This window comes from Pteronotus mesoamericanus, unplaced genomic scaffold (genome assembly GCF_021234165.1).
Source record: "Pteronotus mesoamericanus isolate MK-2021 breed Mesoamerican mustached bat unplaced genomic scaffold, CSHL_Meso_final contig_27, whole genome shotgun sequence".
Lineage (NCBI taxonomy): Eukaryota > Metazoa > Chordata > Mammalia > Chiroptera > Mormoopidae > Pteronotus > Pteronotus mesoamericanus.
Window position 1 is genome coordinate 21693538 of NW_026555115.1, and position 26700 is coordinate 21720237.

Here is a 26700-nt window from a genome sequence, read left to right on the forward strand (position 1 = left end):
ATGGGGCAGAACTATATTTCAGCTGTCTCCAAAAACTTCTTTTAAGTCTTTCCAGAAAGAGTTACATATTCTCCTAGATAATTTTGCCAGCTTTCTATCAACGTCCAAATCTGGTAACAAGAGAAGAGCGTAGCCTTGCCCACTTGTATGCTATAGTTTTAGATAGAAGGAAAGGAAAGAGCAGTAAAAAGAAAGCTGCACTCCACTCCAAACAGCTGCTTCTGTATTGCTGGGTGAGGTGGGAATTCTGTCACTGAGGAGTAGCAAGTTTTCCTTAAGCCAGAGGGAGGGTGTGTGTGTGTATAGCTATTCAGCAAGTGAGCTCTAGCTTAGATATTCGGAAGGAGCTGACTGTGAGGGTGTTTGGATACCAGAATAGATTATTCAGGGAAAATATGAATTCCCTTTTCAGAGAACCCTGAAACTCAGAGAGGTACCCTTTTGTGTGAGTTAGTTCCTTTGTTCTTGCTTGGAGCCTGGACTATACGCCAAGTAGGCTTTTAAGAATTTCCTTTGACATAGAAGTCAGGATCGGGTGGCTGAATAGCAGGTAGGCACCTTTAGATAAGTTATATAACATAGACCACTTCAGGGAGAAAATTACTCAGAATTATAGCTATGTCCCCCCTTAGGCTTACTTGATTACTTTTGACATTGCACAGGGCACTCGTGATAATTTGAAGTCTCAGGCACGCCAGTGGGGATTTATTAGGATCCATGGGTTTCTTCTAACTCTTCTTTTGGTCTCCCCAGAAACATATGCTGAAAGAGGGGAAAGGCCGGATGCTGCAGGCCATCAGTCCAAAGCAGAGTCCCAGCAGCAGCCCTACTCGTGAACGCTCCCCCTCACCCTCTTTCCGATGGCCCTTCTCCGGCAAGACTTCCCCTCCTTCCTCCCCAACAAACCTCTCCAGGCACAAGGCTGCAGCCTATGATATCAGTGAGGATGAAGAAGACTAATTTTTCTTCCCTCCTTTCCTCTCCCCTCCCCGCGTCCTATCACCTTCAGAAGCTCTCTGTTGAATTCTAAATTGTGGTCCCAACAATAAACCTAAAGACAGCTACAAAGGAAAGACAATTAGGGCAACAGGACCTCAGATGGGGGGAGCAGACAGCCCATCCTCCAAGAGACATCACCTACTCACACCAAGAAGGCGGCTGATTACATCTTAGAAGCCTGTTCCACATCCGTGTACCCTCCCCATGGACTTTGCTTTACTGTTTATGTTCATGTGATCTTGACAGGGAAATTGTCGTTTTTATTAATTTTTAAAAAAATCAGTCTTTCAACTAGAGTAAATATAACTAATTCTTTTGCCCCTCAGGAGTGGGCAGAAGGAGGTGGTGTAATCCCCAGAGGCCTTTTCTTCCTGATACACTATAGGGTTTGCCTTCTGTTCTGAGGCAAACTGGCTGGCCAAGTCCTTCAAGCAGTGACCATGCCGATGGGTGACTTTGGGGTTGGGGGGATGGGAAGGGTATAGTTTTGGTTTCCTTAAAAAAATGCTAAAAGCTGGGTAATGGTCACACATCCCCTAAAGGTATGGCTGGCACATGTGTCAGGGTGGCTGTGAGAAGGAGGAGATCTAAGCCTGACTTTTCTTACTCCCTGAGGAGTTTCCTGTTGGACCCAATGGGGTCCCTGATGACACCGATGGCATCAGCTGTGGCTTTTCTGCTGTGTTCGTCTTCTCAGAAAATTCTGTTGCTTGGTTATCTGGAAGCTCTTGTCAATCTCTTTCCTGTAATCTACTGTTAAAGGAAGGAACACTTTCAGGTTTACTGTGATTGTGGAGAGGAGTAGGACAATACTCAATCCAATACAAAATCATTTTAGATTCCATTTCCCCCTCCAAGTCCCCAGTCCAGCTATTCCTATTTCTATGCTTATTACCTAGCTTTTTAGAAAGGGTACTTTGTAAATGTCTGCAGTTTGAACATGATCTGTTACTCCATGCTGCTCACATCAGATTGAATATTTAGAGAGATTTACACAGAGAATAGATGTAAAGGTATAAGGGAATGTCTACCTTCCTATCTTGACCTCTGCCCTTTTTAAGAATGTTCTTGACTGGAACCAGCGTTCCATGTAGTGTTTGTTTTGCTCTGAGAGTGGCAGCTGGCAGGGACTTCTTTTCCTCCACTGCCCCTTCCAGCAAGCCACAAAGCAAGGGTTCACATTACAAGGATATCCTAGGCTCTCCCCTTCTCTCCCACCTGGCCCCACCTCCCCTGCTAGGTTGCCCTGGGGGATTCATCACTTAAACTTCACAGGGTAGAATGCTGAAGCTTAACACTTGCTGTTGGACGTGAGCTCATTTTAAACCTCCAGCAGCCTTCAGCTACGCGTGACTTAGCAGACCGTCGTCATCCTTTCGTGACCCTGTAGCTGGGTTCAGGGGAGGACTGCTTATGTCCAGGCCCCACCCCGTCACTCATAAATGCCCCTTGTAGGGGTGGAGTTTTAGTGTTTTCAGCTAAGAAAACCACATTTTCTCTTGCCCATTCTAGGGCTGTGAGCATCTCAGTCATCTCCCTTAACACTTCCTGGTAAAACCTGCCTGCCTGCACACTAGGACTACCTAGGTTCTTAAAACCGAGGATCACCCAGAGGCAGAGCATGGCAGAGTAGAGGGACAGAGAGGGGGAACCTCTTGTCCTGATGACCTGTGAAAACTACATTTCTATCTCTTCTCATGAAGTGCTATTTTACTATCAAATCTGGTTTACACGAGCTTTGGCTTGGAATCCTTTTTTTTTTTTTAAACAGGTGAAGTTAATATTTGCCTACATTACCCAGCTTCATGTGATCACGTTTTAACTTTTCTGCTCTAATCTTCCTTCTGTGGGAATCCTGCCTATTTCCTCCTTATTCTCCCTGGTACAGAAAAGCAATGAAGTCACCTCTGAAGCCCACATACTTGTTCCCTCAAACTACACATTATGCTGTATATTTTGAAAGGGAGATGCCCAAAAGGTGGTTTTCCTCCCTGTAGTCACTCCTCTCAAGGATATCGTCTGGGTCTCCGCTCTTTGGGCCCTGCCCCGCTGCTCTGTCAGTGGGCGGCATTTGGCGTACCTCGCCCTTGGAGTGGGACCTCCACACTGAGAGCTCTGTGAGACGACTAGTGCCGGCATGTGCACACATTCTTGGAAAACGCCAGACGCTTTTTGGTTTGTGAGCCTCTACAGCTTCAGTCTCCTAACACTAGTATATTCCAATAATTTTGACTGAAAGCAAAAACTTTTATGGCGTGGCATGTTTGATACGTTGGGATAAATGTGGTCCTAGGTGCTGGTTAAGGATGGGTGGGTGGAAGAAGCTGTTGGGATGATGCATTGTTTGATCATTTATTTGTGCCTAATCAAATGGGGTTAGTGGTTTGCATACCACAGCCATACCTGTGACTTGTAAATCTTCTAATATTAATGTTTGAGGTTGTAGAACTAGTTCTCTGAATGCCACACGCAAAGCTGTCAGCCTGAATAGGCCAAATGTGGCAGACATGGCAGATCTTTAAAAGCTGGTTGGCCCCAGAGTCTCTGTGTGCAAGACGGAAGGAGAATGGAGAAGGAAGCCCTACTCCTGGTGCCAAGGAGATGCCATTTCAGTAGTTCCCTTGAGAGGAGATAAGTGGGAAGTTTGATTTTTTTCATATACTAGACTCAGTAGCACTGACAAATAGAGGCTGAAACTTTAGAGGAATAGAAATGGCTCATTTGTACTGCTGCAGCTGCTTCTGATAGCTGTAGTCAAAGACCATTATTTTTCTGAGACCTGGGTAAAAAATTTGGGAATGTGAGGAGGTTGAAAATCCCGAAAAGGAGAAAAAATATGAGTGCAGTCAAGAGAAATTTTGACCTTTTCTGACCACTGGATAGCTTTTTAGGCAGCACCTGAGTTACAATTTTAAAATTTTACTTGTGACCACGCAGCTGGTTATGCAGTTTCTGGGGATTCCCTCTATAATAATTCTTCACAGTGCTTTTGTTACTCGCTTTCGGCATTATTTTGATTTGTGGGTAACTTCTTATTTTTCTGGAGCTTATTGCCTTTTTAATCCTGTTCCAGATCTCATATTTAAAATCTTTCCAAATAAATTATACTGTCCTGATTTTCTTTAATTCCCTAAAAGCCATAGCTCCTACATTTTCGTCAGCACACACTCTTACCAGAAGTTGAACAAATACATGCAGGAAAAAAACAAAAACCAAAAAACCCAAAACCCTCCTTTAACAATAATTTTAACTAATGGTATTTTTTAAGCTTACCAATATAAGTATTTTTGAAGGTTATATATAATTTTCAAAGTCTTATGATGACGATTCGTGTTTTCTCTTGTAGAATAGATTGTCATGGGATAGAGAGTGGTCCCTAGCCTAGTTTCTATCTACCCACATAAGTAGAGCATGTTCTTGGGATTATACTATTGTTAATTTTTTTAAAAGACGAAAGATTTTCTGTCTGCCAAACTTAGTACTCAGATGGGATAGAAAAGTGCGAGGCTTAACATTAAGGATTACTCAGGTTGAGTTCCTTTAAGTTTGAAGTGGGATTTCCCACTCTCTTCTAGAGGCATTGACTGTTTTGAACACAGAGACTTGATTGGTTGGATTTTTTTTTTTTTTTATATTGAGGAACCTGAAAAACAATAGTCTTGTAAAGAAATGGTGGCCTCAGCAAGAAAGTTAACTCCATCACCAGAGCCAACATCCACAGGAATGTTTTCCTCAACTGGTGTTCAGTATATTGTTTTCCTGTATGAGTGTTATTAATTTGTTCAGAGTTATTTTGGCTTTTGTCATTTAGCCAAATAAAAGCAAAGTGGTTTTACCTAATGTTTTATTTTCTGTGTTTTGACCTGATATACATGTGTATGATACCTTTTATGAACTGAGGTCTTTTTCCTGTACCCTCAATTCATTTGCTTTTGCACTCTAATTTATCTTCTCCAAATCAAGCTCCATGACCATATTATTGGGGCTTCCTTTTTCAGCTTGGCACAGAAGACTTAAAAAGCCATTGTCCCACAAAGGGAGGCTGACCTAGATCTCACAGGTCTGATGTCATCTGTAAGGAAAAGAATACCTTCGATCTATTCTTCAGAAGCCTGGTTCCTTTGAGGTTTTGGGCTTGTACTATTATTTTGCCTGAGTTCTACTCTTATTCTTATATCAGACAAACTACCATAGACTTCCCCCTTTCATTTGCTTTGGGAAAACTCAGAGTGACCTTTCAATATACAAACTTTAAGGGCTGATACTGGCACCCATGATAGCAATGTGCCCAGTTACACAGTTTCAAACTCCATCCTGTTTGTCTATTATAAAACTTGTTAGCTTTCCCAGGCAAGATCCAAAACAATTTCATCCTATTACAGAATTCACCTTCATCTCTATAGTCAAATGTAATTCGCCAGCTTGTACTGACAATGGAATCTTTCCCATTTGGTCAGTATTGAGGGACAGTAAAGAAATCTTGTGCCCATCTCATGGGTACAGTATCTCTTTCATTGTCCAAGCCATCCGCCTCAGGCTTTGAGGTTCAAATCCAGGTCTGGAGAAGAGAAAGATTCATATCCAACATTGTCGTCTTTCCTTCTGTAGTATATTCGTGTCAGCACAGTTATCAGAAAAGTCTCCAGTACAAGGAGGTGGCAATTCATCACTGCAGTGTGGGGTGAAACACAATGAAGGTTACATTAAATTATAGAGGTGCTATCCCACCAGCAGCCCTAGCACGTGAGTTGAACAACACTTTCTGCAGTTTATCCTCAAATCAGGGCCTAGAGGTTGTCTGAGTAACACAGCAGGTTACTGGTAGAGCCAAAACCAGAACTTGGCTCTCAACCTGCAGTCTGAGGCTAACATCAAACCTCATTTCTTTGGTGCATTTTATGTCCTTCCAAACCACGCCCATTTCTTTCTCAAGAGCTAGGGACTGAACCCGTGACTTCCTGGGTTGGCCATCAAGGCTGGCCTCAAACTTGTAGAACTGCAACTCCCTTCTGTGTGATCAGAGAAGTCATAGTCTCCTTAAATCTCTGCTGGGATTCTTGGAGGTCCCTTTCTGAGTGTTTGGGGCAGTGGCCCGCCTGGCCCAACCTCTGTTCTAAGGCCTTCTCTTCCCTGACCCTTCCCCTCTCACCCGTGTCCATGGAATGAGACCCATGGAACGAGATAGGAGCTTCTATGTGCTCACCTTGAGACCTGATTTTAGAGGAAAAGGGAGGCGAACAAGCAATCTGCCCACCATTGGCCAAGACTGAGAAGATGGATGGCTGCAGGGCAGTCAGGATGAGCAGCACCTGCAGGAGGGAAAAGAGGAGTGAGGGCAGGGTGGGCCCAGCGTGCGTGGCGCTGAGGCCAGCTGGCCCAGTGCCTTGCTTGTCCTGCTGCTGTGCTTTCGGCCAACCTTTAGTTGTGCGCTGTTCCAGAAGATTGAGATTCCCTTGATTAAAATTTGGTGGCGTTCCTAATCTTTAGGAAAATTGTAACCTCATCTTCCACCAATATTTTATGAGATTTCCTGACAAGAAACAACAAGAACTGATTGGGGGTTCAAGTTTATTCCTCTATTTTTGGCCATAGTTGCTAAGGAGCACTTCATGGATGGAAAGGGTGGATGATTAGGGAAGAGTCAGTCCATCTACCTCAAGTATCTGAGATCCCTGCTGACAGAATGATGGACACCTAACGATTAAAGAGCCCTCTGAAGAATCTCTGCTATGCCAGGGGCTGAGGGTGAAGGGGGAAAGGGGAATTAGTGTTCAATGGGTGCAGAGTTTCTGAGAGGAAGATGAAGTTCTGGGCATGGGTGGTGGTGATGGTTGTACAACAATGTGAATACACTTAATGTCACTGAACTGCACATGTGAACATTGTTAAAATTATAAATGTTATGTATATTATACCCCAATAAAAAAAGAAGAAGAAAAAGATAATCTCTGTCCAGAGGCCCCAAGAACACCATTTGTCTTAGCACTTGCTCTCTTCAAGGCAAGGCAGACCCAGCTAGTCCAGGCTTCCCCACAATGATCACAGGCCGGCTGGGCAGTCACAGGCTTTTACCCTGAGGCCTGCCCCTAAGTGCTTCTGGGGCCCAGATCCTTTCTGCCCCGCAGCCCCTGACTACACTTCAGGCCCTTCTTTCTCTTCCCCTAGGCACTTCCATTCTACCTACTATGTCCTGGAAATTCACACTTCAGAGACTTTTTCTTAGAGCAAATGATAATTCAATTGAAATCACACTGTTAACTATAATGCAGTTATCATTTCTTGAGAGTAGGAGGAGGGTCCAGCAAGGAGATAAAACAAATGGAGAAAGAAGGAAAACAAGATATTGCATTTGGTGGAAAAGTTGTCTTTGGACTTGGAGAATGGAAAGTGTAAAAAGTGAACAGATGTGCCTTGGAGAAAACTTTCAGAAGAGGCGTGAAGACGAGAGGCAGTGTGATGAGAAGAAGGGGTGTGGGTTGGGGAGTGAGACAGATCTGAGTTTAAATTCTAGCCTATCCCTATGTGCCTTTGAGCAAGTCCCATAGCATCTCTGGGTCTCTGTTTCCTTGTTTGTAAAATAAAAAGAATAATGACTTCTAAGATTATTGTGAAAACTAAAATGGAACGTATGAAAAGTGCCTAGCATATGGTGAAGGTAGTTCATGCGGTAGCTGAGATAATGCTGCTGCCGCTGCTGCTGCCACTGGTGGTGAATTACAGGGTTTTAGGAAGTAATCATAGAAAAGAAAAAAAAAAAGGCAGAAGAATTTAGGGTTTGATAATACACGTGTTATGGGTTGAAATGTGCCCCCCACAAACAGATGTATTGAAGTCCTAACCACAGTACCTCAGAATGTGGCCTTATTTCAAAACAGAATCATTATTTCAGTTAACTAATTATATGTGATTAGTTAAGATGAAGTCATACTGGAGTAAGGTGGGTCCTTATTTGAATTTGACTTGTGTCCTTATAAGAGACACAAGACACAGTCACATGAGGGGAGAAGGCCATGTGATGACAGAGGCAGAAATTGGAAGGACAATGCTGCAAGTCAGGAAATGCTGAGAGAGCTGGCAAACCTGCAGAAGCTAGGGAGAGACAAGGAAGCATTCTCCCCTGCAGGTTTCAGAGAAAGCATGGCCCGGATGACAACTTGATTTTGGACTGCTAGCCTCCAGAACTGTGACAGAATATAGTTCCGTTGTTTTAAGCCACTTGGTGGCATTTTGTCACATCAGCCCTAGCCATAACAATTTCAGCACAGAAGAGCAAAAACTGGGGAGTGGCAGGGATCGTTTTCCAAATCTCACAGGAAACCTAAGGCTTAAGAAGATTCCCAGACCTGCTTTCAGCCTCTATTAGTCTCACCTCCTAACCCCAATTATTTGTAGCTCTGGTATGAACCATCTTTTCTCTCTCAGGGTGTAGTTACCTGGAATAGAACAAATTTGGCTCCTATGTTCTGCTCGCCCAAGTGCAGCTTGGCTTGACGGAAAAGGATGCCCAGGGTCCAGAGAGCCAGCAGGGTGGATACACCGAGGAAAGTGTTGATCCATAGAGCTGTGCTCTCCTCAGAAATCTGGTGGCAGACCAAACAGGAGTCAGTGAGGGAGACAAGCCCTTTTCTTTCCTTTATTTCTTCCCCCAGGGTGGAACAGTTAATTAAAAAAGCCCCATAGCCTTGGCCTGTTCCAGTCCCCTCTCTCCCGCCATAGGCCCTGAACCTCTATTTTTCCGCAGTCGCCCTGCCCCCAGGTAGCAGGAGATGTTGCACCAGCCATTCCTTCTAGAGCTCAAAGCTAGTAAGTGAGTCTTGGCCTTAGCTGCCCCTTACTGCTGGCTTACATCTGCTGGGTCATAGATGCCGTCAGGGATGAGAAACAGGCCCACCAGGCCCAGCATTATCTTGAAGAAGGCATACTGGAATGGGCCCAACATCAGCAGCTGAAGCTTTTTCCTGAGGGGAGAAGAGGGTTAGGAACGTGGGCCCACAGCCCACCCTCCCCAAGAAGACTCATCTTCCTCACTGGGCTCCTGGGCTGTGGGGCTTGACTGCCATCAGAGACATCAAAATGGTTAAATGGATGGGGACATAGGAAGAAGTCAGGATGTTGAGAGCATTGGCAATTCTTCTTGCTTCCCACTCACTCCTAGACCAGAATGCTGCCTTTTGAGTGTTGACCCAATCTCATTAACCACAATGAGAAAGAGGGGGCAAGTAAAGAGCCTACAGTCCAGCTTGCTCCCTGTGGCTACACTTTGTAGGTGGCAGTGGGCCTAAGCGACGGGAACTTTGGAGTTCTCCTTTTTCTGCTCTCCTTACTCCTGGGTGGGAGGCCCAGGATGCCTACCCTTTCATCATTGGGTTTGTTCCATACAAGACTAATTCCAGGAGGCTTGAAGGAGGGCTGAGAGAGCCAGCAGATGCCCTTGGGAGAGTACAGGAAGAGGTAACCTTTGCTCCGAGGATGCCTCCCCCTCCTGTCTTACCTGGTGAGCATGAGTTTGGGGCAGCAGGGGCAGCAGCAGCAGCAGGGGCCCGTATGGATCATCATCGGTGTGTCCTTCAGTGTCCTCACTACTGCCTCCTTCCCGCCAAAGCCTTCCACCATGACCTGCATCAGCAGGTAAAAGCACACCGCATAAAACCTGGAGTGGGGGGAGAATTGGGCCTGAGAGTACACAGAGGAGAGGCAGTAGCCAGCTGAGGGGCACCCTTTGCTGCCAAAAAAGATGGACTGCAAAGGGAGTGCGGAGGGGTGGGGCTTACTGACGCGAGCATCGGAGGGGCTAGCCATTCTGAACGTGTGACCCAAGAGAAGTGACAGAAGAGGACAGCGTCCCGGGGCCTGGGGAGGGGGAGATTTCAGGCTGTGGGGATGAAATGGTGGCTGAGGGTAAACACATCCAGAAGTTCAAGAGACCTGAGTTAGCACAAGTTGGAAAGAGATCAATTCATGATTAATACTAATTGGTTTGCAGGGATCTGTGGAAGGAATAGGGAATAAAAGAAGACATGGGTCTGGAGTCCTGGGTGAGTGGGGAGCGGAAGGGGACTCCAAAGGGGTACCGGGCCCGGAGCTGGGGGCAGCAAGACACTCACGAGGTTATGGCCATTTCCACGAGCATGAGGGAACGAGGGATCCAGAGACCAAAGCAGCAGAACACAGACACCACCTGCTTGGCAAGGAGCAAGAAGCCAGTTAAGGGAAGGAGGGAGACTTTGTGTTCACCCTCTTGAAAATTTCATGACAAGGGCTCAAGGAAGCAAAACCTAAACATCTGAGGTACTATTACTTAAAAGTGGCCGGCTGGAAGAATCACTAATTGAATTTTAAACATTTTTTTAAATTTAGCTGTCAGTTCCTTCTACGTCTTGGGTTAGAGACAATAAGTCACCTTGAGTCAGGGGCTTTTTTGAAGACTCTCTCATCCTATATCCCTGGGACAGGAGTAGATAAGTTCATCCTTAGGAGTAAGAGGACCAAGATCCAGCTCTTCCTTTTCAAAATCCCATGTTATTGGAGCATCACTGACAACTTGAGATGGCCCAGGCAGATGTCATCAGGCAGGAAAGGACCTCACGGGCCCCAGTATCCACCCAAACGGGCACTCAGAGCTCACCAGAAGGAAACCGAAGTCCAACTTTATGGTCTATGAGCAAGCCAAAGGCTTTCATAATGGCTGTGGGAGTTTCAAAAGCCTACAGCGTATGGGTAGAGCTAAGTGTGACCCCATGGGGAAAAAATTCTTTCCCTCCTACACTGAGGAAGCTCAGCTTGTCCATACAAAAAGAAGGCTTGCTTTTAACAGCAATACTGTGGTGGAGGAGTGATTGGGCCACTGGTGGCTGAGTGGTTTCTTTCACTGTCACTGTGGCTCTAAGAACTCAAAAACTCCATCCCACTGCCTGTTGACCTTCCAAGTGCGGGGCCCTGAATGCAAATGGGGATCAGATTAGAAGCCTCCACCCTAAGGTGGTAGAGGCAGGCAACCCTTTGTTGACTTGCATTGTTGAGTTTAGAGGAATTCTCAGAAGGGTCCCTGCCTCCTCTCCAGTCCCTCCCAAAGGGCAAACTACAGGGCCCTCACCGTGGGTGCAGAGCTGATCCACAGCAGCGTCCTCCTCTTGATGGGGCAACGGGTGTTCTTGTACAGGTAGATGGCATCCTCCAGGAAGATGGCAATTGAGCCCAAGGCAAGCAACGTCATGATGACCGTGAGGGCAATTTCCACAGGGCCCAGTGCTAGAGTGGAAAGAGGGCAGACTCCAGTGAGCTGAAGACCAGGACTGAGAGGCAGGAATGTGGCTTCCTCACTGGGATCTAAATTGCTTTACTATATACAGAATTATCTGGCCTAGGCTCCCACCCATGCAGAAGAATGGCTTTTTCTTAGACCTAGAAAATCCAACATGTGGCTAAAAAATAATCATTCTTCTGCATGGATGGGAAACTAGACCAGATAATTTGGGGTATAGTGAGGTTTACCTGAACAAGGGTGCAGACACCCAACAAGTTTTTACATAATCAGCAAAAATCTTGGAGCATGAGTTCAGTAGGGCCTATTCACTTTTCTACCTCTAGTGCCATGTGTCATGCTAGCAAACAGGCCAATTAACATTATAATTAAAGCAGAATGTAATTAGTGGTCTACTTTAGAGCTGCTTGAATTTGATCTCAAAAATTATGTCATGAAACTGGGACATTAAGAAGGGATTTTAACAAAAGAGAAATGGATACAAGTGAAGACTCCAGGGACCTTTGACCCATGTTGGTCTCACACTTAGTCTTACATTAAATGTGGCCCAATAGCTCTCCTTAGTGTTTATTACATTTATCTGAGTTGTTAAAGAGTAGCTGTCCAGACTCTACCCTTAGAGATGCTGCTTCAGTAAATCTGGGATGGGCCCAGTAACTGTATTTTTAACAAATTCACCTGATAATGGTCAGGGGATAAACATTTTGACAAACATCAGTGAAGCTCCTCAGGCCTCACAATTGCTAACAAAGAAATTAATCAAGTTACAGTATGTTTTTCTGAACATGTGACTCATCAATGTAACAACTAGTTTTAAAGTTTCCTGTGTCCTTAGTGACTAAGCCCAGACCCTCATTTATCTAAGCCTCTTCTCTAGTTGGCAGACTGGCTGCTTTCCACCTCCTAACTGGCTAGATGAGAGGATGAAGGGGGAAAGGAAGGAAGCCTGTCAGAGCCCAGTCCACTGTCCTCTTGCATTGGGAGTAAAGTATGAGAAAGTTATTGGCTAGTCTGCCCTATGTTTTGGTGACTGAGGGCAGCTCAGTCAGAGGGATAATACTGCCAAAACCAAACCAGGGAGGAAGGAAGCCACACCACAGTAGAGACCTGTCATCTGCATCAGTCATACCTGCTGGCACCACAAGGAACAACCAGGCAAAGGTGAATCTGTCCAAAAATATCATGACGATCCCGGTGGCTTTTCAGAGCACACATTTTTCTCTTTGTTTGCTTTCTCTAAGAGAGGCCCTTTATCTCTGATCACAATCAGGTCTAACGGACAATCCAGAGGACCTGCCATGGGAAAGGTAGCCCTTGGTTTCCAGCTCCCAAGCAGGACTTCTGAAGATAGTAGTAAACTTTTCCTTTCTACCACAGGCCATAGAAGACAGGATCGTGCTGTTTTTCTTTCCTCCAACCCATCCCTTTTCTCCACTCAGCTCTATTTAGTTAGACTGGGTGTCTGAATGACTGGCTTAGCAGGGTGATCACACTGTAAGGTATAAAAATGTCAAATCACTGTATTGTACACCGGAAATTAATATAACTAATATAACAACTATGTGTCAATAAGAAATAAAAATAAATAAATAAATGACTGGCTTGGCATTGCTGGTATTGTTTAGTTCTGTTGCTTCTTTCTCAATTACCTCTCCAGACACCGGCAGGAAGGGCCAAAACAGGCAGCTGGGGCAGAGAGAACGTGCTAGCAAGGCAGCGGCTGGAGGACTGGGCAGTCCCACATTCACATGCGGTTAAAGTGGGAGGAACAACTGGGAAGCGAGATAGACTGCGCAACCCCGGGTTCCAGTGTGGGGAAATAAAGCCTCAAAACCTCTGGCTGTAAAAATCTACAGGGGTTGTGGCAGCAAGAGAAACCCCCTGTCTCACAGGAGAGTTCGTTGGAGAGACCCACACGGTCCTAGAACATACACAAACCCACCCATCCAGGAATCGGCATCAAAAGGGCCCCATTTGCTTGTGGGTAGCGGGGGAAGTGACTGAAAGACAGTCAAGAGCCAAGCAAGCGGCATTGCTCCCTTTCAGACCCCTTCCCCATGTACAGTGTCACAACTCAGAGACCTGAGTTGCCCTGCCCTGGCGGATACCTAAAGCTCTGCTCCTTCCAACATAACAGGCACGCTGAGACAAAGGAATATGGCTCAAATGAAAGAACTGATCAAAGCTCCAAAAATAGAACTAAGCCATGAAGAGATAGCCAACCTATCAGATGCAGAGTTCAAAACACTGGTAATCAGGGTGCTCACAGAAAATGGTTGAGTATGGTGGCAAAATGGAAGGAAAAATGAAGGCTATGCAAAGTGAAATAAAGAAAAACATACAGGGAACCAACAGTGAAGAGAAGGCAACTGGGACTCAAATCAACGATTGGGAGCAGAAGGAAGAGATAAACATTCAGCCAGAACAGAATGAAGAAACAAGAATTCAACAAAATGAGGAGAGGTTTTGGAACCTCTGGGAAAACTTTAAATGTTCCAACATCTGAATCATAGGGGTGCCAGAATGAGACAAGGAAGAGCAAGAAATTAAAAACTTATTTGAAAAAATAATGAAGGAGAACTCCCCCAATCTGGCAAAGGAAATAGACTTCCAGGAAGTCCAAGAAGCTCAGAGTCCCAAAGAAGTTGGACCCAAGGAAATACACACCAAGGCACATCATAATTACCTTACCCAAGATTAAAGATAAGGAGAGAATCTTAAAAGCAGCAAGAGAAAAGGAGGCAGTTACCTACCAAGAAGTTCCCATAAGATTATGAGCTGATTTCTTGAAAGAAACCCTGCAGGCAAGAAAGGGCTGGCAAGAAGTATTCAGAGTGGTGAAAGGCAAGGACCTACATCCAAGATCGCTCCATCCAGCAAAGCTATCATTTAGGATGGAAGGGCAGATAAAGTGCTTCCCAGATAAGGTCAAGTGAAAGGAGTTCATCATCACCAAGCCCTTATCATATGAAATGTTAAAGGGACTTACCTAAGAAAAAGAAGATCAAAAACTATGAACAGTAAAATGACAACAAACTTCACAACTATCAACAACTGAACCTGAAAAAAGCAAGAGCAAAAACAAAAACTGAGCAAACAACTAGAACAGGAAGAGAATCACAGAAATGGAGATCAGAGGGAAGGGGGACTGGGAGAATGGGGGAAAGGGTACAGGGAATAGGCAGCATAAATAGTAGGTACAAGATAGACAGGGGGAGGTTAAGAAGAGTATAGGAAATGGAGAAGCCAAAGAGCTTATGTGTACGACCTGTGGGCATGAACTGAAGTGGGGAGGGGGGTGATGCTGGGGTGGGGGGAGGGCGGCGCAGGGCAGAGGGGGATAAAGGGGAGAAAAAAGTGGAACAACTGCAATAGCATAATCAATAAGATATACTTAAAAAATTATTAGGTCATAGGAGATGAGAATCTTAAGTTACAGATGTCTACTCTCCAAACGGTTATACCAATTTGTAATCCCACCTGTAGTCTATGAGTTCACAGTTCACTTCAATTTCACCTTCACTTGGGATTATCAGGCTTTTTACTTTGCCTATAAGAGTGTAGTGAGATGATATTTTATTATTTAACTCTTGGTTCTTTAATTCCTAAGGAAATAGACAATCTTTCTGTATATTTATTGGACATTTGGGTTCCCTCTTCTGTGAATTGTCTGTTCGTGTATTTTATCCAATTTTTATCGGGTAATTTTTCTTAATACTGAATATTCATCTTTTGTTGGTTATAGGCTTGAAAATGTCTTCTCCCAGTCTGTAGGTTGACTTTTACCATTGTTTATAGAGCTTTTTAGTTGCACAGACATTTGTTTGCTTTATGTAATCAATCTCCATGATAATTTATGCTTTCTTGTGTTTAAGAAATGATTCTCTACTCTCATTAAGATAGCTTTCTATTTTATTTTGTACAAATGCTTGCATTTTACATTTAGGTATTTGATCAACCAGGATTGAAACCATGTTGGAGCTATCTTCATGCCTCTTTATCTGCCATAGGGACAGGCAATTGTCCAGCATCACTTCTTTTTTTTTTTTAAATTTATTTACTTTTTAAATACATTTGTCTCTGCCTCCCCCCCACCGCTTTCCCTTGCCCCTCCCTCCTTCCCTCCCTCAGCTCTTCCCCTTTGGTTTTGTCCATGAGTCCTTGCTATATGTTCCTTGACTTTCCCCTTCCCTTCCCTTTCCCTGCCCCGCCGCTTCCCTCTTGTCTCTGTTGATTTCTTTTCCTTTCAGTGTTGCTGGTCATATTTTCCTTGCATCTTTGCATTGTTGGTTAGGTTCCGCTTATAGGTGAGATCATATGGTATTTGTCTTTCGCCCCCTGGCTTATTTCACTTAGCATGATGCTCTCCAGTTCCATCCATGCTGTCGCGAAGTTTAGTAGTTCTTTTTTTCTTTCTGCTGCGTAGTATTCCATTGTGTGTATGTACCATTACTTTTTGATCCAATCATCTACTGATGGATATTTAGGTTGCTTCCAACACTTGGCTATTGTAAATTGTGCTGCTATGAACATTGGGGTGCATAGGTTCTTTTGTATTGGCATTTTGGTGTTCTTAGGGTATAGTCCCAGCAGGGGAATCACTGGATCAAAAGGCAGTTCCATTTTCAGCTTTCTGAGGAAATTCCACACTGCTTTCCATAGTGGCTGCACCAGTCTGCATTCCCACCAACAGTGGACTAGGGTTCCCTTTTCTCCACAGCCTCACCAGCACCTGTTGTTTGTGGATCTGTTTATGATGGCCATTCTGACCGGTGTGAGGTGGTACCTCATGGTGGTTTTGATCTGCATTTTTCTGATGGCTAGTGATGCTGAGCATCCTTTCAAATGCCTCTGGGCCCTCTGTATCTCCTCCCTAGAAAAGCATCTGCCCAGGTCCTTCGCCCATTTTTTGATTGGATCGTTTGTCTTCTTGGAGTGGAGTCGAGTGAATTCTTTATATATCTTGGAGATCAAACCTCTATCTGATGTATCATTAGCGAATATATTTTCCCATACGGTTGGCTCCCTTTTCATTTTGCTGATGTTTTCTTTCGCCGTGCAGAAGCTTCTTATTTTGATGAGGTCCCACTTGTTTATTCTTTCCTTTATGTCCCTTGCTTTAGGAGACATATCAGTGAAAAAATGGCTGCGTGGGATATCTGAGAGTTTCCTGCCAATGTTCTCCTCTAGGACTTTGATGGTGTTGCGACTTATATTTAAGTCTTTTATCCATCTTGAGTTTATTTTGGTGTATGGTGTCAGCTGATGATCCAATTTCAATTTTTTGCATGTAGCCATCCAGCTCTCCCAACACCATTTGTTGAAGAGGTTGTTATTGCTCCATTTTATGCTTCTGCCCCCTTTGTCAAATATTAGATGTCCATAGAGACCTGGGCTTATTTCTGGGCTTTCTATTCTGTTCCACTGGTCTATGGATCTGTTCTTGTGCCCGTACCAGATTGTTTTGAGTATGGTGACTTTGTAGTAGAGTTTGATGTCCGGTATTGTGATCCCTCCTACTTTGTGTTTCTTTCTCAAAATTGCTGCAGCTATTCGGGGTCGTTTATGGTTCCATATAAATTTTTGAAATGTCTGTTCTATTTCTGTGAAATACATCATTGGTATCTTAATAGGGATTGCGTTGAATCTATAAATTGCTTTGGGTAGTATGGACATTTTGAGGATATTAATTCTTCCAATCCATGAGCACGGTATATGCTTCCATTTATTTGTGTCTTCCTTAATTTCTTTTTTCAATGTTGTATAGTTTTCTGAATACAGGTCTTTTGTGTCTTTGGTTAAAGTTACAGCATCACTTCTTGAAGAGCACATTCTGCCCCACTGAGTGGGCACGGGATCATTCCTGAGCCCTGTATTCTGTTCTATTTTTCTACTTGTCAGACCCCTTGTAGTTATTGCCTTGTTACCTTAATTACTCTAGTCTTGTTATAAGCCTTAACCTCTGGTAGGGCAGGCCTTGGCTTTACATGGTTCCTTACAGTTATATATAAAGGCTTGGATCGGTCCATTTTTAAAAAATCTTGTAAGGATCATAATTGCAATCATATCAGGCATTTCAAAAACAGGTTATTGAGCGATTCAGTAATTCTTCCAGAATAGCACTTTCTTAAATGGCATTTATTTTAAGGAATAACACAGTTGACAGCTGAAGAAGGAAGGGGTTCCTCCGCGTCCTCAGGTGGGAGCCTCTTCCAGACTCTCAGGTTCCTGGCAGTATCATCGCCTCTGCCCTGGTCCCCGAGTCCACACGAGAGGCTCTTTTTCCTTCTCTTACCGCGCCTAGGTATTTATTTACCAGATGGCCTGCTTTTTCTTCACATTTCCTGTGTTTCCTAACTTTCCCTTTCTTTCCCTGACATTGCTGTGACTCAGACCCTTGTCCCTCATGCTGGGCTGGGGCAATAACCCCTGGTTTATACCGCCCCCCCCCCCCCCCCCCCGCCTCGCTTCTCAAAGTTCTTCTTCCTTGAAGTCCAGTCCGATGATTGATTAATGGTCCTGAGGCACTATCCAGCCCGTCCCAACCTCAGAGCCCTCACCAGGCTCCTCCTGTTTATAGGATAAAGTACAACTCTTCTGCCTGACACTCACTGGGCCCCACCTTACCTGCCCAGCCTCTTGATTGTCCCCTTCTTCCCCACCAGCAACCTTGAATCCCTGCTGTCTGGGGGACCTGCCTGCTCATTCTGTCTCATCCCCGCCCAGCAGGGCTCACCACCTGCCCGTCGCTCTCCGATGCCGCCCCCTCCAACAGTTCCACCTGGGAACAGGCAGCTCACCGGACTACCAGGCCCAGAACGGTCTCCCTACTTTGAACGTCCTTGATGCTTCTATTTTGCACACTTTGTAGCCAAGCAATGTGAGATTCATTTTCACTGCATAAGGCAGGGTTTCTCAGTCTCAGCACCCCTTGACACTTTGGCCAAGAGAATTCCTTGTGGGAGCTTTTCCTTTGTTTCCAGGGCAGCATCCCTGGCCTCTTCCCACTAGATGCCAAGTAGCATCCTCTAGTTGCGACAACTGAAACCATCTCCAGACATTGCCAAAAGTCCCCTGGGGGACAAAATTGACTCTGGCTGACAACCACGGGTGTAAGGGAAGACTGTATCACCAGCTGCACTATGTGAACAAGAGGTTCCTGGGGCTAGATGTAGCAGCTGCCTACCGACGGGTTGGAGGTTTCTCTGGACACTCTCTGGCAGTTGGCGTTCACCCTGGTTCAGAGCATCTGAAACAAGGCTGAACACTGTTCAAGGACATGCTCATTTGTGCCTCCTAATGCACACTGTCTACATCCTGTTGTTCAGAAAGAGTCTACTCCTTGCAGGAAGGAGTTTGGGAAAAGCATTTAGGCACCATAGAGACACAGGCTCCTATTTATCAATATCTCAGAGGTAGTTAATCACGCAGTAGGAAAATTAAACAAAATGTGAGTGAGCAACATTTGCTGTGAAGATGCTGGGGTCATTTGAATGTCATGTCTTATGCGTCCAGGACATAAACTAAGTTCCATCTTCAGCCTTTCACTTTTAAAGCAGTTCAGTGATGGGAGTCTAGTTGGCGGGCATGGTGAGAATACTTTTACAGGTTCACCTAAGTTTTAAGAATGTCATTCCTAATAACCATCCCTTTTGAATGATATAGGGCCTTCCCCAAGAAGGCTGCTGTGCAGGCCTCAAGGGGATCTTGTGGGACTTGGGTCATTTGAACAGCATCTTGAGTCCCCCGGATGGTCCTGGGATCTGAAAAATGCTCTAGGCCAGGGTCCCCAGTCTGAAGGAGTTCTGAGGCTAGGATAGGAGGGAGGCCCAACACACAAGTCAGTCTCCTGGGCTAGGTTGCCATGCTCCTCTTTTGGCCTATTGGCTCCTTGAGGAGTTGTTCTCCTCCAAGGCCTTAACCATGGTAGACAAACACAGGGCCAGCCATCCTCCCAGGCTCTCCAGGCTGGCCAGCCGAGGGCCACTGCTCCTCTGTCCTCTCAGCTGTCCTGACTTACCACAGGGATTCTCATTTTCTCCTTTTAGTTCCCTCTGGGGAAAGTCCCCAACTCACCTCTCAGAAGTTGGGCCGCAGTGGGAGGGAGAGAGAAGCAGGCAGAGGGGATGTTGTAATTGGTTTTCAGTACTTCCACAAGATCTGCCGTGTACCTGGAGAGACACGGCCTGCGTTCAGATACCTGCATTCAGATAGCCTTCTGGACAGGGGAGGGCACCAGAAGGGATGCCAGTTACTGGACACTCCCTCAAACACTTCTGGGTTCAGGGAGCTTGTCCATTTCGCCTCAAGTTTCTGGTTCTTGGGGGGAATGGAGAATGGGTCCCATCTAGTATGTAAGGCAGCCTGCCACCTAGGCCGTGGATAGGCCTGGTCGCAGTGTCCACACAGCCCACAGTTCATTCACTTCATGTCCCTTGGGGCAGCAGCCAGGGAGAAAGAGCAGAATCCCAGGGAAACAGCAGATCCTTAGCACTAGGGGTGGGTCCCCAGCTGATGGGGGTTCTGTGCATGTACCCTCCTCCCCCAGCTCCTAACTCTGGGATCTTTCTCTCCTTGAATGGGGAGAGAAAGCCAACGCTCTGAAGGGTCATGTGCTGGCCAAACCCCACAGTGTCCCTGAGGACCTCAGGGACAGATAGAGCGTTATCAGTTCTGTATCATTCTGTGTGCTGGAAACCAAAAGGAAGGGGGGAGGGACAGGCCAGAGCGATAGAGTCCACCTGCTGCATAGCAACTGGCTTCTGGCTCGGGACCTGCCGCCCTCACTCACCTGGGGTCAAGCTTTATCTGAATCTTGTCTGGCTCCATTTCTTCTCTCCCTCGCCGGTTCTCGATTCCCGTTCTTAGCAGGCACTGAATGGCAAGGAGGGGCAGGCAGGTGGGGGCCCTAAGGTAGGTGGCTCCCGGCCCTGCTGACTGGCAGCCTTTCCCCAAAGTACTCAGACAGAGGATAGGTAGAGTGGCTGGGTCGTCTACACTGGCTCTCACCCTCCTCAGGCCTCCGTGCTCACAATTCCTATCTCAGAGTTCATCCTAGAGTAATTTGAAATTTGATCCTCTCAGCTGGCTGAGTTCCCAAGTTCCTGACTCCTCCCAGTCCCCTGGGTGAGGTCCCTCCTGACTCCCTCCCATAAATACCTTAGCCATCCTTTGCCCCTGGCCTACCCTTATCTTTTATCTTCCCCACTCCCTCGCCCCCTAGAAGGCTTCTAGGGTGGTGGTAGGGACAAAGTTCTCGATCTTCCCCTCAGTGCCCCCTGGTCAACAACTACTTCTCCCCAGGAACCTGGCTGGAACTCAGACTCTGGGCCCTGGGGTGGGAGAATTGGGGCTGAGGTCTTGACTGTGTTGGTGCTGGTGGCTTAGTATGTGGAGAGAAGGGATAGCTGGAAAAGCCAGATGAGACCCCTGTGAGTTTTCCAAAGCCCGGCCCACAACATCGTGATGGAAGATTTATCCAGCCAAATGGCAGCCAAAGGTGCAGCAAATGGGAGAGGGAGGTTGTATGTAAGAGGTAGAGTGGTGAATGAAATTTCTGAGCATATTGACAGTTTGGTTTTTAAACTGTACCAAATTGCTTGTGAATTAGTTTATTAATTGTTAATTTTTCTTCTCTCTCCAAATAGACTTAAACCTATCTAAGGCCAAGCTCGGTACCCCTAGATTACTGGTACAGGGCCTGACACACACTAAGTGCTCCTTAGAATTGGCTGCCTGGCTGATAAAATAATAAAATCACAGCAGCAGCGGCATCAGCTAAAGTCTATTGAGCACCATATGGTACAGGAAATGCAAAGTTACTTATCTCGTTTAAACCTTACCATCTCTCTCTAAGGGTAAGTGCTATCTTTATTTCCATTTCACAAGTAAGGAAACTGAGGGTGAGAGAGGTTATGACACCAGGTTGAGTAGAAAGCCACCGAGGTATGGAGAGAGGCAGAAAGGACCTGGGTTGGGGCTCTACTGAGGTTCAGGTAAAGACGTTTGACAGTAAGAGAGGGCCAATGAGAGGGTCAAAAAGAGTCCGTTCTGGGGGGCAGAGGAGGCTCTCTGACCTGGGCTGGCGAATAGATATAATCAGAGGAGCAGCTACTGAGGTGGTACCAGAAAACTGCCTACTCCTGTCTCAAACACTGCAAAATACCTTCCGAGGATCAAGCAGAGTCCTCTCCCTCCTTTACTCTCCACAGTTCTCAAGGCAGGACAATGTAGGGATCCAGGAATCTCAAGTGCCCAATTACCCCCAAAGGTGGAGGTCTGGACACAGCCAGAAGAGGGGCACTGACCTCCAGAGGGTCAATTGCCTGGGGCCCGCCCTGACAGTCATTTCCTGAAACCATTTCCACAGGAATGTTCCCTGGGTCATTCACCTCTAGTGCAGTGAGAGGCCTTGGGCTTAATTGCCCAAAGCCCTGAACTTTAGATTTCCTTAAAGCAGATAACATGTGCTGAAGATATTCTCCGAAACTTCTTCAGGACAGAACTGGGGGAGGCAGCAGAAGGGTGTTGAAGAGCAGGAAGGAGTCTGGAAAGATTGGTGACTAGGCTGGTATTCAGTCTTCCAGAACCTGGCAGCTGAGAGGTCCAGGGGAGACTGGATAATTCTCAGGATGGATGATGGTGGAGAAATGGGAAGGTGCTGGTGAGAGGGAAGGCTTTAGCTCTGATGGGCTGCATCTGCTCCACCCGAAGCCCTAAGTGACTCTCTTCTAGATGGTGTGACCCATGAATTAGTCCAGAGCAATGCCCCGACTCAAGGCCAGCTCATCCATAGCCATGGCATGGCAAGAGAAGATGAGGTCCCAGACAATCTGATTCCTTTTGTGCCCATTTTGGACTGCTAGCTGTCAAGCACTGATTTTTAGGACCAAGACGAACAAATCAGTCTTCATTTTTTTGGCTTAATTTTCCCCATGAAATTATACAATAACATGATAGGACACCTATCACTTCGGTTTTGGCTTTCTCAGTGTAAGGGACATTTCTGAAAAATCAAGATATTAAAAAAAACCCTAGTTTCATCAATTTCATCAATTTTCTCCAGGGCTCCTCAATCATTGGATATTTAAGGACTATTTTCTCTTTAAAAAAAAATCCTTAATGAGATTAAATTTATATAACATAAAGTTCACCATTTTAGTCATTTTTAAGTATACAACTCAGTGGTTTGTAGTATACTCATAACGTTGTGCAACTATCACTGTTAATCTAATTGCAGAATATTTCCATTATCCCCAAAAGAAACCTTATGCTTTCCAGTTCTTCCTTCCTCCCATCCCCTGGCAGCTATTAATTTATTTTATGTCTTTATGGATTTGCCTATTTCAGACATTTAATCTAAAATCATATTAATATGTGACCTTTAGTGTCTGACTTCTTTCATGCAGCATAATTTTTTTAAGGCTTATACATGTCTTAGCATGTATTAGTGCTTCATTCTTTTGATCAGTTAATGGACATTTGGGTTTACATTTTTTGGCTATTATAAATAATGTTGCTACTTGGCTGAGCTCATTTATTAGCTCTAATTGTGTGATTTTTAAAAAATATTTTCTTGATTTATTTTTAGAGAGAAAGGAAGGGAGGGAGAAAGAGAGGGAGAGAAACATTGATCGGTTGCCTCCTGCATGTGCCTCAACCCGGGACTGAACCCTCCACCCAGGCATGTGCCCTGACTGGGAATCCAACTGGCAACCCTTCACTTTGTGCTCCGATGCCCCACCAACTGAGCCACACCGGTCAGGGCTGTGTGTGAATTCCTTAAGGTTTTCTATATAAAAGATCATGTCATCTGCAAATAGAGGTAGTGTTCCTTTCTCCTTTCCAATGTGGATGCTTCTATTTCTTTTTCTTACCTAATTGTTTTGACTAGAACTTCCAGTACAACATTAAATAGAAGTGACAAAAGCAAGCATACTAGTCATGTTCCCGATCTTACAGGAAAAGCTTTCAGTCTTTTATCATTATGTATGAGGTTAGCTGTGGGGTTTTTATAAATGTCCTTTATCAGGTTGAGGAAGTTCTCTTTTAGTCCTAGTCTGTGGAGTGTCTTTAATCATCTGTTAGATTTTGGCAAATGCCTTTTGTGCATTGAGATAATCATGTTGTATTTTTTTTCTTCATTTTATTAATGTGATGTAGTACATTGATTGATTTTTGTACATTGAACCACTCTTGCATTCCTGGGATAAATCTCTCTTGGTCATGGTGTATAATCCTTTCACTCTGCTGCTGGGTTCAGTCTGCTAGTATTTTGTTGAGGATTTTTGCAGCTGTATTCATAAAGGATATTGGTCTGTAGTTTTTTTCTTGTGATGATTTGTCTGGCATTGGTATCAGGGTACTATTGACCTCTTAGAATGAGTTAGGAAGAACTCTTTTCTATTTCTTTTAAGAGTTTTAGAAGAATTGATGTTCATTCTTTCATGTTTTGTAGAATTAACCAATTAAGCCACAGTCCTTTTATTTTTTTAGAGGCTATGACGTTGTCAACCTTGGTGATTTTCCCTTCTTCAATTTTTAGCGGTGTAGATTTTGGGGTGATTTAAATGGTATTCCATAGTTTCTATTAACAGAAAATTCTGCTTCTTTTGCAAAGACTAAATTTCACTTTGTACTTGGCATTGTTTTATGTTGCAGTTGAGACAGAAAAAGATGCTAGTTTAAATAAAAAGTGATTTTTGACTGAGGCCTTATTGATTATTTATTAGCAAATATTTTTGTTATAATTTTTTTTAACTGAAGTAACATCATAACTGTAGGGATTCAGATTATGGTAACTAAAAATGCAAAAAGTCCCCTGAATTCTAAAATTACAAAAAAATTGAAATACATGGTGCTAAATTTAATAAGCTAATGAAACAAAAAGTCTACAAACAGACTCTGTTAGTATTCAGGATAATTATTATTTAGGGATCAGCCCCTGTAGGAGGGAAGGAAGTAGGATTGGACTAAAGGAGCAGCAGATTTGTGTTTAGGGCTGGACAAAAGTCTCAGCTAACTGGGGGGTCACCTGGGGGCCGGGATAGCCCTTCAGGATTGTTCTGCTTTGAGACAAAATGGGCCTTTATACCCTCATATTGGTAACTCCTTGGATGCAAGCCACCCCTGGAAGGAGGTGGCACATTGGGTGAGCAGTTTTCTTCTTTTGGGGGCGGGGTGGCGCAATCCCTCAAACTGAGGCTCTTACAACAGCTGGGGGGACAAAGTTCTTTATTTCTGGAGAGCAGTCTGAGGAGCACCTCACAGTGCCACCTAGAGACAGATCTTAGTATACATGAAGAACTTAGTATCGGTTGTAAATGAAAAACATATATGTGAATATACCATCCTGGTGCATGTATTTATAATGATAACTTAATTTGAAGGTTGAAAATATGATATTTATTTCCAGAAAAGTCGGCGAAAAGGCCTTGAGAAAACTTGAATTTGCCCCAGTAGGAGAAATAGTAACGCCGTGTACAGTAGTTAATCACGTGGTAACAGGGAGCATCTGGCCAGATCCCTGGGCAGAGGGGAGGGGCCCCCCTGAGAGGGGTTGGTAAGTGCCGAAGGCGGCAGGCTAGAACTCGAAATCAAAACCACGTTGACACACTTCCCTACCCTCGGGAAAGGGTAAACAACTAATGCGGCTCCTGACAGGCCTTGCGCAGAGAATGCACAGACTGCAAAGGTCACAGCACACGTAAATCATGGATGTGAACATGGTGACGTCCCCCCCTGGGCACAGATGCCATGCTCCTGTGCATGGCTAGAAACCCTCCTACCCGCTTCCGGATCATGGGGCCAGGAGGAGGGGCAGAGATGCTGTGTGGGCTGACGCACGGGAAAGACGTTAGCCTAGATTGGCTGGCAAGGTGGAGACTCTTACAGCACGCAGGATTTTGGGGTGCAAGAGCTGAACAGAAGGCACACGGAAACTCAGCTCCTTTTTTGTGTTCCCCTCACTTGCCTGGTTGCGGGGATGAAGCGTTTGCGGGATGCCGGCGGGCTTGTGGCTCTTGCCTTGCCCTTCTTGCCTGGCCGGAGTAGGTTTGCGCAGGACTTGAACCTCGCCTGCAGCAGTCTGCGGGACACTGCAGCTCTGCACCGCAGCTCTGCACCGCACAGCCCAGGTCCTGGACGGCCCCCACTCTCTCGCTCTGGGAGAAGCACACGGATGCGTGGGCTGGGAACGTTCACTGGCCCTGGGAGCACGAACAGCCTTGGAAGCCAGCTGCAGTGGTCTGGCAGCGCGCCCCGGCCCTGGGAAAGGGAGAAGGCTGCGGCAAGGCAATGGTGATGCCAGTCCCCCAAGTGCACACTCCAACGAGGGAGAGCTGGAGAGACAGACACCTATCATGTAACAGCTTTGGGCACCAGGAGGACAGATAAGCATGGAGCAGTGTGCCTGGGCACTGATTCTGGTCCTGGGGTGGCTGCCTTCTTTCTGTGTTTTGCAGAAGAGAAGGGCTTGGAACCGGGGATTCTCTACTCCCCCAGACTGGGCAGCCTTCTAATAAAGACCTTTTTTCTTCCTCACCAATTATTGTGTTATGCTTGTGTACGGCTGCAGGCAGCCGAATCCTACTTTGTGCGGTATCAATTTCAGTAGTTAAGAAATAAAATTTGGATGGTTTCTCTTTGCTAAAATCAGAGAAAGACTTTTTTGACAACACCCATGTCTGTAAATGTTAGGATACTTGGTGGTATTCTAAGTATGCATGTTTGTAACATCTTCAATGCCAAGACAGTGAATGAGAGCCGTGACTTACATTTTTAATCTCATTTTGATGTGTATTATTATTAATCTCTCTGATTTTATGATATTTAGCACCTACCGTTGCAAAAATAAAATACCCTATGGACATTTAAACAGGGTTATAACTTAGTACCATCCATGGATCTAAAAAATATATGATGTTCTGATCTGACTGGTGTGGCTCAGGTGGTTAAACATCATTGCGCAAAACGACAGGTCTCTGGTTTGAATCCCCAGTCAGGGCACATGTCTTAGTTGTGGGCTTGGTCCTAGTCAGAACAAGTGTGAGAGACTACTGATCAATGATGTTTCTCTCACACATCGATGTTTTTCTCCCTTTCTCTCTCCCTGTCTTTCCTTCTCTCTAGGAAAAACTAAATAAAATCTTTTAAAAAAGTATATTATGTCCTGAAATAAATAGGAAGGTTGGTTATCAGTAAAAAAAAGAAAAAAAGAAAAAAAAGAAAGAAAAAATGTTTTTATAGACTAGAAAATATAAGTAACAATAATTTTGTGTTGATGAGGGAGTTTTGCTCTTTATTTTAAATCAAATTAATTTCCTGAAAATGTTCCAGTTCATTTAGTCCAATTCGAAGTAAGAATCTTGAAATTACAGGTTTTATCCATGTTTAAGAATAATATAATCTGCAGTGAAATTAAAGTGACATTCAAAATGGCC

At 45.0% G+C, this 26700-nt stretch overlaps 2 protein-coding genes across 6 annotated transcripts in view; one reads left to right on the forward strand and one right to left on the reverse strand.

Annotated features, from left to right (window-relative positions):
- PCYT1A (phosphate cytidylyltransferase 1A, choline) overlaps window positions 1–4670 on the forward strand; it is a 74006-nt gene extending 69336 nt beyond the window's left edge. For all 5 annotated transcript variants that reach the window (XM_054575140.1, XM_054575141.1, XM_054575145.1 and 2 more), the window contains one exon: window positions 754–4670. In XM_054575140.1, the coding sequence (XP_054431115.1) occupies window positions 754–960 (207 nt within the window). In that variant the 3' untranslated portion in view covers window positions 961–4670. The remainder of the gene's footprint in view (window positions 1–753) is intronic.
- A 701-nt stretch (window positions 4671–5371) lies between these two features.
- Window positions 5372–20302, reverse strand: SLC51A (solute carrier family 51 member A). The gene is made up of 9 exons (XM_054575147.1): window positions 20052–20302; window positions 19337–19431; window positions 11093–11247; window positions 10104–10177; window positions 9491–9649; window positions 8846–8957; window positions 8433–8579; window positions 6203–6308; window positions 5372–5668 (listed from the first exon to the last, which is right to left on the reverse strand). Exons 1-9 carry the CDS (start codon window positions 20087–20089, stop codon window positions 5532–5534), a joined length of 1023 nt encoding a protein of 340 aa, XP_054431122.1. The 5' UTR covers window positions 20090–20302; the 3' UTR covers window positions 5372–5531.
- Between the last annotated feature and the right edge of the window lie 6398 nt (window positions 20303–26700).